Source organism: Melozone crissalis, unplaced genomic scaffold (genome assembly GCF_028551555.1).
Source record: "Melozone crissalis strain CALT ecotype California unplaced genomic scaffold, PUWL_Pcris_2 ptg000014l_1, whole genome shotgun sequence".
Lineage (NCBI taxonomy): Eukaryota > Metazoa > Chordata > Aves > Passeriformes > Passerellidae > Melozone > Melozone crissalis.
Window position 1 is genome coordinate 15,713,734 of NW_026535792.1, and position 14,288 is coordinate 15,728,021.

General features: G+C 39.2%; 1 protein-coding gene across 1 annotated transcript; it reads right to left on the reverse strand.

Annotated features, from left to right (window-relative positions):
• Window positions 1-301: 301 nt before the first annotated feature.
• Window positions 302-13,204, reverse strand: CHRNB4 (cholinergic receptor nicotinic beta 4 subunit). Its single transcript, XM_054272649.1, has 6 exons — window positions 13,037-13,204; window positions 8,303-8,448; window positions 6,520-6,564; window positions 6,285-6,394; window positions 2,843-3,815; window positions 302-797 (listed from the first exon to the last, which is right to left on the reverse strand). Exons 1-6 carry the CDS (start codon window positions 13,089-13,091, stop codon window positions 657-659), a joined length of 1,470 nt encoding a protein of 489 aa, XP_054128624.1. The 5' UTR covers window positions 13,092-13,204; the 3' UTR covers window positions 302-656.
• Between the last annotated feature and the right edge of the window lie 1,084 nt (window positions 13,205-14,288).

A 14,288-nucleotide genomic window follows, 5' to 3' on the forward strand; every position in this document is an offset into this window, starting at 1 on the left:
TTGAGGACTAAATCTATATAAAGGAAAATTTTATGGTTTATTTCTATTTCATCACCAAACAGAGTATTATATACATGTTTGTTTATCATACATTAATTTGGCCTTTGTTAATCCATCAGGTACCGGAGATGGCAAGCTGAGAAACCTTTCAGTGGCTACCTCAGAAGTGTTTCTGTTTCTCAGTTGAGATGTAAGTATCAAACCCACTTGCAAGCTCTTAATAAATCAGACACAAATAACTTGGATGCATCTGAAGAAATTTCACAGCAGTACCTTCTTTGTAATATGGAACTTGCAGTATTCTAAGGAAAGAAAATATCCCTCCTAAGGCAATGTATTTAAAATACATAATAATATGATGATGATGATGCCAGGATGACATCTTGTACAGCAAAAATCCCTCACTGTAATGTTCAGACTTCAAATAATTGAAAAAAGGGCAAGATATCACCAGAAGTACTGGACTCACTGAAAAAAAATAGTTTTTTATTTGTTTTGGTTTTTTCCTATCCCAGTAAATCAAGTTCTATGTTCTTTTTCCTTACTCTAAGGGATGTAAGTGCAACTCACTTGGCACCTTTGTGGAGTTAACAAAGGGGAACTGAGAGCAGAATGAGACCAAATGTCTGTGTAAGTATTGACATTTAAAATAACAGCTAAGGGTTTATGGCAGCAGTGTGGTTTTGAAAAAGTGGTTGCAGAAATAATCCAACAGTCCCCAGGACACAAACAAGGACAAATATCCAGAGAAACAGCCTGTCCACTACCATGGCAACATATTTCCAATCTTCAATGACCTGGAAGAAAAAGCCAATTAAAAATATTAGTAATTTGTCATATTCTTTTGGTCTTCCTCTCGCTAATGCTGAATTTTTGTTTATCAAAATAAAAGGAAACTGATCTCAAGGTTCAGGGAATAAACACTTTGGGCTTGGTAAGGGATTTTTCTCCTACAACACATCTGAGCAGTGGAGAAAAATACAGTAAATATTTCTTAGCTTTCATGGATGCATCAGATACTGAGTGTGTCTGCCTGGTGTGGTGCCAGCCCTGAAGGACCCACACTATAATCCAATTAAGAATTTTTTTTTCTTCAATTTCAGATTGTAAATGCTATTAATCTGAGTGGGCAAAAATAGATTGTGTTTACTGCTGTTAAACAAGGTTAGCTTCAGAGTTCTTTTCTTATCAGCAGTCATCTTATTCATGGGGTTTAATGCATATTAATACTGTTGCTTTTTTTAAGATGCCTTTTTGCCCTGCATGTGTTGTCTGTGAAAGTCATGGCCTTAGATTCTGCTTCAGACTAAAGTGACCAACTGAGGGAAATATATCAATCTTCATTTGGAATAATTTTTCCTCTCTCATTAATTCTGGTTACACAGGGGATGTCTTCACATCAGTGACTTTATCCTCCTTGTCAGTTGAATCATGTCTGATATTAGACCATTACATATTTTTCTTTCAGTGCACACTTTTAATTCCCACTGCTGCTAATAGGAATTGAATGCTTCTGCAATCACACCATATAAATGTATATGAACAGTTGTTATCAGACCATTGTGATGAGGCAAGGAAGCAGAGAATAAAGTTATGAATCTAGAAAAATTGTATGTAATATCAGAGGACCCCCTATGAAAAGTAGTAAGTGGATTTTCAATATATAAAATGCTCTTGAAAATTGTTCTTACTACCAAGTGAAAGCTTTGTAGATCCTTTAGTGTGCAATACATCCTTGCAAGAATTTCTTAGCTATTAGAAAACCTTTTCCTGCACTATGAAGTCAGCTTCTGTTCAGTCAGTTTCAATGTTTACAAGCTCATGTCTAATGTTAATAGCTGACCTTCTTTATTTATATTGACAGTAATTTCAGTTAATAGAAAACATGAACTACTCAGCAGCATGCTCCTTTAGGGACGGCTGCAAGATCAGAAACCAGACTTTATTTAATTTGTTTGGCTGAGGGAGGGGAAGCACAACAGGAATAGAGAACCTGGAGTCTCACTGTGGTCTGGATTAGAGAGAGGGCAATGGTAAGTGTGAGGATGATTTTTCCCAACTGTGGTTGCTTTTCTAAATAAAACCTGTGACCCACCTGAATTTTCCAAGTGTTATTCAGTGTTTCTGTCAACTCTATTGTGCTAGCTACAGGCCTGTGAGTAGGGCAGGGGAATAGAGCAGCAGCACAGCTTAAATAAAGCACAGCTTAAAAATAAATTTCTCCTAACCTAATGAGTCTGGTATGTATATAAATAATGAAAGAAGTGTCAGCTCTGTTGAGGTTTTTAATCCTACCCATGGTGTTTGCCATACACAGGCAGGTATCTTAGTCTAGAGAGGGTGTTTGCAAAGGGCTTCTACTAATTTTGCTAAATTCTCCTTCTGTGCATTAATTAGATAAATGAATGCATGAGCTGCAGGAACATTGAATATTGTTTCTGGTTAGCTTGGCCTGGCCATGGATCGAATCACAGCCTTACTGATTCACAATGGTGAAAAATGGTCTATTTCTAACCTGGAACTGAATATTGGTTTTTTTCCGCGCCAGTCACCACTTGAATGTGACAACAAAGCTTTTTTAAGAGTGTTTCATGACTTACTGAGCAATCAGCAAACTCTTTTTGTAGAAATAGCCATGTTATTTATAAGGAGAGTATTTGCAGTTATCAAATTGCTTTTCATTAGTGGCATAAATTATTTCCTCTTATGAGCTATATCTAGAATCTCTCTAAAATCTTGACAATAGCTAGAGAGTTCAAATATGCTTTCTGAGGAATAGCATGGTACAGAGGAGGACATAAGATGAACTTTGGAAGGGCAGGGATTTCTCATTTTTACTTACACTCTGGTCGTTGTCATCGCTTTTCATGTGCTCTGCTATAAAACTGACTCCATCAATTGCTTCTCGCACTTCGGGAGAAAATTTCGCACCTGTTCTTAACCTAAAATCCCGATGACTGCTGACATTGTCGGGTGTCTCAGAGAGTTTCATATCATATCTTTTGGCAGAAGCTGTATTCAAAAAGTAGGTAGAGTTCTTGTAGAAGTCAGATGGCTCCATACAAGGATTGTCTGCTTTTGTCTTTTTGCAGTTGCATGGCTTTTGCCGTGGAGAATGATTTTCTGGGCGCTTCATGAACAGGTATGCCGGGAGCCTTTCGAGGAAAACCAGCTTTACCCAAGGGGGCATAGTGTGAGTACTTGGAGATCTGTGGTGGACATTGAGCACACAGACACTGGTCACTATTGAGAAGGTCACCAGCACCATTGTAAACATGAGATACTTGCCAATCAGCGGAACATCTAGAGATGTTGGAGGGACAATTTTGGAGATCAGCAGCAAGAACACAGTCAGGGCAAGCAACACAGATATGCATAAAGTCATTTTTTCACCACAGTCTGAAGGCAAGTAGAATACTAGGATGGCTAAGGATGTAATTAGCACACAGGGAATTATAAGATTGATGGTATAAAAAAGTGGTTTCCTTTTAATAATGAAGTCATATGTCACATCGACATAATTGGGGTCCAGAGGGTTTACAGTCCTTCTTCCTGGTAGTGCTACAATGTCCCACTCTCCGCTTGGTGTGAAGTCATCCATGCTCGCCGTGGAAGTCTTAAGCACCATATCAATTTCTGTGTGGTCGTAGGTCCAGGAGCGGAACTTGAGGGTGCAGTTCTGTTGGTCAAATGGGAAATGCTTCACCTCAATCTTGCAGGCACTCTTGTAAATGGCTGGTGGCAGCCAGCGAATGCTTCCATTGTTCTGTACAATGGCATTTGTGTACAGCGAGACCTCGTACGTGCCGTCGGCACTAATGAGGGGAGAAAAGAGAAAGGGGAGGAAGTGGTAAAATATTAGGAGGAAAAACAGTTCAAACCAGAAAAGGTCTGACATTCTTGATCTTGTTGGCCCCAGTTGTTCTGAGAATCAAAGTTTAGTAATACTATTATTCTGAAATCTATGCTGTAGGGAGCTATAACTTGATAGGGAGATTAATGTATGCATTTCTCCCAATCAGATAGTTGATTTTTGGTCCATTACTTACAGAAAAAAAAAACTTATAAAATTATTATTCAATACCAAATATACACCTCTGTTTCATCCAAAGAAATCAATGTGTTTTGTAAATGTTTGCTCAAATAATTAAAGCTCCGTACATGTCTGAAGGCTAAGCAAAAATGAGATCATCCTGTGTGGAAACAGAGGTACCTTCAATTTGGAGTGTGGCTGCTGCCAAGAACACAGAGCAACACTCCTAAATGACTTGGACAAGGAAATAAGGATGAGCTGCATTAGTTAGAAATGCACGGAGAGTGTAGGCAGAGGAAATGTAATTATATGGCTTATTTATTGCATCACTCCAGTTAATGTTTACTTATTACAAAACCAGAACAGACAAGCCACAGCGTTCTTAGTGCCCACAAATAATCTTGGCTTTGTATCTCTTCCAACTGCTGAATTTCCACCAGGGGAGTCTTCTATGTTCTGATGGGCCCTTTAACTTAGGGAGAAGATCATTATCAGTCAGAAGTATCTTCTCCTGCCCAACAGTGTGGGCCAACAAGGTAGAGCTGTTTAAGCCATTAAGTATCCTGGGGTAGTGTTTGTTGACAAGGCATCATGGAAAAACGTTATTTCAGTGCTAAGGGTGATTTTTTTTTTCCTAAGCAGGGAAATGCTACAAATATCTAAGGCTTGGCACATGTGTCTGAGTCAGTTAGGTTTGACTCTGGAAAGGGCTCACCTGGGTGAGGCAGTGAGAGCCTGGCACTGAGCTGAGACCTTTGCAGCTAATTCATGCAGACAGTGAAACAACCAGATGTGGGAGTGGCTACAGCCACTAATAGGGGTCATTAGTTCACTGCCAATGAGATGGCTATTTTTTGAAAAATGAATTGTGCCTTAGTTCTGACATATCTGTACTCCCTGAGTTACCTTTGCCATCATGCCATGCCGTGTGCTGGGCAGAATCCTGGGCTGGGATTATGTGAGTTGTGGTGCTGACTGTCCTGTCTCAGTGGTGGGAAGAGGCTGGGCTGCACTCCCAGAGCCCTCTGCACAGGCCCCAGACAGAGCTGTGGGCATGGGGAGCTTTGTGTTTTCCTGAGCACCTCAAACTGATTGATGCCTGTGAAACTGTGCTCCAGCAGCAGGAAGTTACATGGGGCTGTCCTTCAGCTAAAATTTAATTGAAGCTTTGTACTAATGTAGAAATCCAATACAGTGAGGCTTGTTCCTGTGCATTTAAGAAACCTTTTGAAACTATTCCTTTCTATTTTTACAAGCTATTAAACGGTATCAGTTGGCCAGTAGCAAAAAGAAGCAGAGGGCAGAGGCACAATTTACCAGAACAAGCTTTGAGCAGGAGAGTACATCCTAATCCACTGGCTGAATTATTTTGTGACTCATACATTAGATTTAAGTGTTCATCAAATCTGGTTTCCAGTAGTAGGATTCCAAGGACTTAACTCAGTTATATATAAACTTCCTGGGTTTCCCATCTGTATATGTTCATAAATCATCGTGTGCTCATGAATTCGTTGGTTTTCAAAGTATTATAGAAGTATAAATTTTGATTATTTAAAAACAAAGTTTATTATCCACTTCAAGGTTTTGCTAGAACTTAAACCAAAACAAAACAAAGTTGTCAGTTCCTTTGTTTGAAAGAGGAACTGAAGTATGATATTTTTCTCAGTACTATAAAGCAACAGGGTCAAATATTGACAGATTTATTATATATTCATGGAATAGAATAGAATGGATTTTTTCAATGCTTTACAAAAATGGAATATAATTTGGGTTTTCTACATGAATATGAACTCCTGGAGTTATGATATGTGTGAACTTTGTAACAGATGTGTGTCCTGGGGTCTGTGGTAGAAGGAGGAGTGGGGGAAGAAGAAAACAAAACTGTATCTCAGCCCCTAAGATGTCTAATAGATAGGATTCCAGATGTCTTCTTGCAACTGCACTTATACCTACAATTTATTCTTTCCATACAGTCTGTTTTCATAGAACTCTGTCTCAGTTGTGAGCCTTGGCCTGGATCCTGTGCTGTAACTGCTCATGCTGCAGACATCTTCCAGCTCTGCTGGAATTTCTTTAATCAGAGCGCTGATGGTGAAAATTATCTTTGAGCCCAGTAGCCCAGTCAGATACACTTGCTACTACATAAAATTCAGTTTTAAAATTTTACCAGACCTGCTTCATCCTTTCTGGTGTTTGTTCCTTGGTTAAAATTTTGTTCATTGTCTGTGTAAACCACACCAGTTTTACTTACTTATTGTAAAGCACAATGTCTGGCAGCCAGATGTGCTTTGAAGGTATTCTCAGCTTATTGATTCCTTCAAAGTCAGAGGGCTTCCAAGCCAGCCGATAATCAATCCACTCCTAAGAGAAGAATTGGACAGTAGTGATGGGAGTGTCCAGAGCAGCACTAACAAAACAGTCATGTGGTGGAGTGAGAGCAGTTGTATTTGTGCTTTGCAAGAGCCATTTCTCTGTGGGTTTGTTACCTGGTTCAGCCACACGTTTGTAGTCATGATCTGCTCCCGTTCATTCTGCAGGGAAAAAACAGAGACAAAAACTGGCCTCTAAAATGTTTCACTTCATTGCAGTAATAAGATTTATTCAGTGGGTTTTTAAGCATGATTTTGTCTAGTGCATTTCAAGACAGACATTTCTCTAAGGTACAATGGCCAGTCTTGTACACATACTGATAAGTAGTAACCCCATAAATGCAGAATTCCAAATGCCTTTTAACAAAAACAGTTATGGCAGGAGTGAGTGCAGTTATTTGGAAACAATAACCACCACCTTGCTAAGCTGGTTTCCTATCCCACCCCACTTCTCCACCCTTGATTTGAAACAGAAGGGACAGCTGGCCATCAGGGAGGCCTGTATGAGGTTGTGTGAGGTTGGTGTAAGGTTTGCCATGTATACCATGTCTCTAGACAGCAGTCCAGAAGAGAAACCTCTCTGCAGAAGATCTGTCAGGAGGATTTCTGCAGGAAAATGAGTTAGTTCTCTGATCCTGAAGATGCTTGAGGTTGTTGGAGCCTACAAGATGCCTAATTTTATTCTGTTCAAAGAGTGAGGCTATAGAGGGATAGGGACTGAGCTGTGCTGGTCTTGGTCTTTGCCCATTCATCCACCTTGCTTAGGTTGTTGATCACCAGGGCCTCTGGAACAAGACATCTCCCTTTTTATGCCCAGAATCTGCAGTCTGAGGGGACACTGTGCTTATGGTGGTAGTGCAGGATGTAAGGAGGCATGTCTGTGTCCAGATGGAGCTCCCCAGGAGAGAGAGCACTTAACTAGAATCATGTGGTATTCAAGACATTGAATCCTGAGTGTATATGTATTTACATCTATGACTATCTATATATATTATATCCAGTCTGCATGGATGTATGAAACCTCAGCTATTTGTACAGTTCCCCTTGCATTCCAACAGAGTCTTTCTTCTTGAATTTCAGAATATGCATTCTTCATGTCTCTAAAAGTTTGCAGCAGCCCAGTTACAAGCCCTTACACAAATTCTGACAGGAGGCAGTCATCTGTATCTTCTCTGTCTCTCTCAGGGAGAGCAGCAGAGTTGAAAGCCCAGTTCAGGAAATTATTCCCACTTATATACTGCCTCTTATTCCCACTGCAGTTAATGCTAACCTCTCTTAGTAAAGATATGTTTATACCTTGTAATAACTGTCAAACACATACTAACCTTGTGGGTGAAAGTGTCTTTTAGACCCACTGAAGTAATTGTTATTGAATATGAGGAGTTGCTTTCATGAGGATTATTTTAACCATGTTAAGCTATTCCAGCCAGAACTAATGTGTGTTTTTCTTTAAAACATTCCAGTGTTCTTTATTAATATGCCTGATATGTCATGTGATTTGGATGTGGCTTTGTAGCTTGTTTTCAGGCCATTGGAGCACTTGAGTAGAAGATGGATTAGCATTCCCCTGATGGTGGATGGTGTGCACTGTCCAGGATAGGTCCTGACCTGGGGTAACTTACAGTAGCTGTACTGAAATCAGTGGAATGATTTTGAATTTAGCTAGATGGAATTCTATTGGATGAAGGTCTGGGACTTCAAAGCTTAGGCACAGACTGATTTCCCCATTGTGGCTCCATTGTGAGGTCTAAAACCAGGAAATTGTGTGTATGGGCTCTGCCTATTAATAGTGTTACACAGATGAGAAAAGAGCAGAGATGTAGCAATGCCAGTATAACTATTAATTACAGTGCTGTGCAGGTAGTATTGAATGTAAAGGCATAGCCTAATTTGAACTTACCACACTGATGAGCTGTGCCAGGGAAACCTGCAGTTCTATGGATACCAGCTGGGAGGAGTTGACAGCTGGTCGAATTAACTTATTGTACCTGTCAGGACTCAGCAGGTGGTTCATTAGTTTTTCTTCAGCATCTGCTGCCATGCTTCCTGTAAAGCATCACAAAACAGGATTATGGAAGGGACACTAAAGTGACATGAGGTAGGGCTCACAGAATATCTGTGCATCAGATCATCTTTGGGAAATAATGACAGCTTTTGATTTTCTAAAGACTTGTGTGAACAGGAGGATACAGTGCTTGCACCGATATCTGTTCTGCTGAAGTTGACTGTCTTTCACAGAGCACAGATCAAAGCAGATCCCTTTCAGGGTTTTTTGTAATAAAATGTGAAGCTCAAATTGGTAGATACTTTTGGGATTACACTCAGAAATAGAAACTGGGAGCAAACCACCCTCTTGATAGCAGGGGAAGAATGATGCTGTGATCCAAAGAGGGGGGTCCAGCTGTGACTTCTCTCTTTAGTGCTGTAGGAGACAGAGTTGCAGATACACATACAAATTTAAAGACTCTGCTTTATGTAAAGAATACCAGGGAATAAGCTTTAGGAGTCATAAAGGATTTTTTAATGACTGGGGACTCTCTAGTAGCTAGTGACGTTTCTGTTTCAAAATTTGAAAACCCTAGGCAGTATGTTAGACTTACTTTATGTGGAAGTAAAACCTGATTTGTGGACCAGCACAAATACTGTAAATCTTTGCCAAAGCTGGAGTCCAGTGACTACAAAATACAGTATCTACAGGTTACTATGAAACGAGCCTGAACATTCCCTGTGGAGCAGAGCAGCTTCTGGCACAACCCCAGGGTCATTTATTCTGTTCTCATGTTCTTTGTATGCTTTTTAAAGTCACCCCAGTGGACTTTCAAACCACTGTTGACCACCTGACCATACTGATAAGCAAGGTCCTGGTGACATCCTGCTGACAGAACTGAGCCAGACACCCTGTGCTCTGTGTTGGGCAGGTCTGGGTTGTGATGCTGATGAAATTACTGTGTTAGTGCACACAGGTTCCAATACAATGGATAGAATACCTCTTCCATAGAAAAGGTCACCTAATTCAGCTCACCTAATTCACCTCTAGACATTGCAGAAATGAGGGTAGTGTCCTTACAGCATACATGCTTCATTATTTCCCAAAGCAATTTCACACAGCAAAAATCACTGGCTATGCAAGTATTTTGAATTTGTGGTACATTAATTTGTTTTGGGGTTTTTTTATGTTGTTGCATATCCATGAAATCTGGAGAAAGGCAGACACCAAAAGGTCGGGATCAAATAAGCAGCCAAAGTTGGTGTGCATGTCTAGAAGGTGCCACATTTCCTTGTGAACTGGGCTGCAAGTTGAGAGGCTGAACAAGTCTCTCTTTAAACTTCAAATTCTTCTGAATCCAACCTGGATTCAGAACCTAAATACCCTAAGACCTTCTTGTTTCTGATCCAGTGAGAGAGTGGAGTGAGGTAAAAGGAAAGGTTATCAAACAGAGATTTCACATCTAAGCACAACTTTTACTCAAGCTTTGTGGAAAGGCTGAGGTAAACACCAGGCTTGATTTAATTCTTGTAAGACCAGCATGGACTGTGGCCTGGTAGCCCAAATTCTTCATTTATACTTAACTCTAACATGGTTCTTCAGAATAGGTTTTTCAAGTACTTTCCAAGGCATTTGGGAAAACAAATTTGGATGAATGTATCTGTGTTGGGTCAGTTTGTTTTTTGATTTATACTTGCTTTGTACCTTCCTGCAAGTCATTATAAAAGCCCTATACCACGTGATATTTTAATATGATATTTGTTCTCAGTGCAAGGTGCCTAATCAAAAGCTTATCAAGCTAGAGCTATGCTGAATCTTGCTAAGTTTCAGATTCTGGGGTGGTTTTCTTGTGTGTAGCAATCAAGGAAAAGCTAAATTTGATACTGTGAAGAAAAGAGGGCCATGTTCTAGGAATGAATCTTGTGGTTACAAGGATAGGTTAGAAATCCTGTGGTAGTTCAAGAGAGAATCCTTGTTAAAGTTTTTTTATTGCGTTCTTTGGTGGAGTTTTATGTTGGGTTTATTTATAGTAGATTTTTTTTATTAGACATTCCCACTGTTGCATATGTATGTGATGTAAACATAAGGCTGTAATTCAAATATAAATTGTCAGTTGGTTTGTTTCATTCAGTGGTCACTGAATACTGTTAGCAAAGATGTGAGTTCTTGTTTGAATTGTTAACTGTGTTTTCACTGCATTGCTGCCTTTGTCTGGATATTCCAGCACAGAGAGTATTTGCTAAATGGGGAGTAAGGAGTAGGAACTGTAGAATATTTGCAGAAAGCTAATTCTGGATTTGTAATTAGTTTTTACTCTGAAACCTGCTTTTAGCAATCATAGTCATCTGGTCTGCAAATCCAAACATGGTGTGGGGTCTGCATGTCTGATGAGAACAGCTCAGATTTCCAAGTACTGACTGTTAATAAACTTTGTGTGAATTAATGACAAACCATGGCTTTAGTTATAAAAGATATTTATTCAACAATGAATCCCTTTGAGAAATTATCTGCTCTTAGTGAAGGCATTCCTTCTCTAGGGATAATCCTTTATAAAATTCCAGCCTTTGTAACTTAGTAATCAGAAATAAAGGATCTGCTGTCACCTGTATCATACACCACTAGATGTCAGCCCTGCACTGCCTTAAAACTTGTTAAAACCAATCTCTGTAAATACTGGCGAAAAATGAGCGTTTCTTGTCTAATTTTTACAGTCTACTTTCCATTAACAATCTACATATAAACCAGATGGCAATTAATGAGAACAAAATTACCAGGCATCCAGTTTCATCTTTATGTGCATTGCGTGTCAGTAGCCAGGCCTTTGAAACATCTCTTTTTCCTCTCAGGGTTGGAAGAAATGGAAGTGCAGTTTTCCCCACAAACTGGTTTTATTTCTTTTTTTTCCAAATAGCAGTAATCACCAGAGATGGTGCAGATGGTAGACTGATGCTTTTAGAGAAATTATTTTAACAACAATGATCAAGCAGTCCTAATTTGGGAGTGGAGCATCTTTGTGTACTGAAAGCACTAATAAATAAAGCCCATTGGGGTGAATCCTTAGCTGTGGAAATGATTTTAGCTTCACTGAACCCGCTACACATCTGCTCTGTTTCAGGGAGAGCAATCACCACATACCATGCAGTACACATTCCTCAGAAAGTTTGTTTGCTCTGTGGGACTATGAGCATTAAAAAAATTGCACCAAGAAGCTTCCAATTTCACAGCAAAAGAAACTAAACCACTGCTGTGGAGACTTTCCTTTTTACATAGTCTAATTTAAATACATAAAATGAAATAACTAGACATCCTGTTTGATTCCAGCATAATTAGAAATTCATTGGAGTGATTTCCACAGAAAAGAATAAGGAGCAATGCTGAGAGATATAGGCAAGTTCACTGTTGTTACTGTCTACATTTCAAAATGTAACATAAGACACATTTCTAGTGTTTCTCTGAGCTCAGTTCTCATAATAAATGTTGAAATAATATTTGTTTAGAAGTAGCACTGTAGCATGTGTTACCATTTTAATCCTTTAATCTCTCACACATAAGTGACATACCAAGTTCCCATCTGTAATTAGTAAAGAACAAGTAAGAAGCAGCAATGAAGCAGTCCCATTATCTTCTCTGAAAGAACTTCATGATGTTGCTACTTCTCAACATATTCTCAAGCAAAAAGATTTTCATAATCTCTTAGAAGAACACATGCTGACTTGAAATATTTTTTGTTCCAATAGAAGTAGCAGTGAATTTACTGTATTTTAAAGGTTTGTAATTTTTACACTGCAATTAATGCAAATAAAAAAGAAAATACTCAAGGGTTTAGAAATGTATAGTTTAAAAATCTAAAGTGGGCCCTCACTCTCCTTTTGTCACAAAGCAGATGTTTTCAGAAGTTGCCTTTCAGACATGGAAGAAACAAAGCAAGTGTGGAATGAATAGACAAAACTGGGAAGGGTGTGATCTGAGGATCTTTTCTGAGGATCTGAGTTTCAGCCAGTTTCTCTCGGAGCACTTCAGAGGAGCCTCTCCATGGGAAGAAGCTCCCATGCTAAATGCACTATTTCATGCTGCTGTCAGGCTGTTTTGTTGGCTAAAACATATCAAAGAAATCCTGACAGACTGAGGGAAATGTATAAAAGGCATAACTATTATATTTTTTGTAGCATATATTTACATATGACAACTTAATTTAAACTGTTTCCATTCTAATTTTAAAAATTAGGAAGTATGAACTTTGCAAAATATAGGAACTTGAGAAAATAATGGTAGAAGGATGAGATCTGTCATATTTATGGATCATGTCATGGTTCATTTTTTCACCTTCAGTACAATATGCTGCTTTTCCTATCACAGATGATCCTGGGAGCATCTAAAGGGATATTATTTAGTCATTATCATTGTCATGTCCTACAGTTATGTAATTTTATATCCAACCTGTCTGTCCATATTTGTCGTAGTGCATGTGCTGATACCAAACAAGCCCAAAACAGCGCTAAAATAATCAATTTTATACATCCTCTTAAAGTCAGCAACCTCCTGAGGTGATGGTTACGAATTGTCTATGAGCTCATTCCACTGCCCTGCCTGTTACCCCCAAAAGCTCTGACGGTTCTGAAACTGTAGGAGAAAGAAAAGGTCACTTACCGTTCAGACAAAAGGAGCCCACCACAAAGAGAACGAGGCTGTACATTTTCCTCATGGCAGTAAGAAGTGGATTACTGTTCTTCAGCTTAGACAGCTGGCAATAGGCTCTGTTGGCAGAGATGCACAGGCAAGAGATGTAGAAGCAAACCTGAATCTTGCAGGTATGAAATGCCTGGAAAGAGACAGACAGTAGGACCTGACAGAAGCGTTCTGCAAAGTGCAATTTTCGTGAGCATAGTGGTCCCTCCCCCTTTGCAGCTGTTTAAAGAGCTTTGTGAAGAGGAAAAGCAAATAAGAAGGGTGAACATAATGTGATAATGTTGAAAAAGGGGAAATGAAAGAGCAAGCTAAGGAACGTGATGTGCAAAACACAACTGCTTAATTCTTGCTACTAGATAACATTTAAAAGGCTTTCTGATTAATGAGTGCAGTGGGTGAGAATAGCTGTGTGGGAAGAACTGGTTAAACTTCGTGCCATAAAGCCTCTTAGTGTCAATGAATTATAGCCCCAGCAGAGGGTTATTTTCTGTGTCAAGAGAGAAAGTTTAGTACCTACTGCCAGCCCTTTTTGACTCCAAGGCCCACACAGGTGATCTCTTTAAACTAGAGCTCCAAAAAGTTTTTGGGAGCACCGAGAGAGGAACAGAAAACTTGTTGTCATTTGCATGCGATATGATTTTTAAAAGAAAGCTAAAGCAATCTGTGGTGAAGTAGCAGTAGGGATAAAGTCAGTCCAGAGGAGCATTAGAGAAATTCTGTGGAATTCATCTTTTAGAGCTAAAGGGTTTAGGACTATAGAGTGTCATGTATTTTGGGACTTGCAATGGGAAGATTTGGGTAGAAGGAGGGGGCAAGAAAATCTTATGTGCTCTTTGCAAGCACTGTAGGACAGGCTGAAACCCCATGGGATAGAAAAAAAAACCATACCAACTTTGATCCCCTGTAACTTTTAAACTTTTCTATATGTACATGTAATCAATTTTGTTTAGAGGTGCATTTATTGTATTTATGCTGTGCAAATATCTCAGATGATAAAAAGTTCTGTGGATTATATAGTGGAATTGATGATTGATGACTTCTGTGCACTCAAAAAAATTTCTCAGCACATTGTTGCCTTATTGTTAAACATCCCAACATTAATGTGCTGGGTTTGCTGCAGATCTTAATTAGTAAGTTAAATCTTGTATCAGGGGTCACCTGATACCAGGTGCAAGTTCCAGCCTTTATTTTCAGCCTTTTTTTCTGCTTTCAT

Bases quoted from the DNA above. Each gene is read 5' to 3' on its own strand.
- CHRNB4 (XM_054272649.1), bottom strand. From the start codon at position 13,091: ATGAGGAAAATGTACAGCCTCGTTCTCTTTGTGGTGGGCTCCTTTTGT. The intron at 6,395-6,519 runs GTAACAAACCCA...TTCTTCTCTTAG, and splicing joins CAAACGTGTGGCTGAACCAG to GAGTGGATTGATTATCGGCT. The intron at 798-2,842 runs GTAAGTAAAAAT...TTTTTCTTCCAG, and splicing joins GCGATGACAACGACCAGAGT to GTCATTGAAGATTGGAAATA.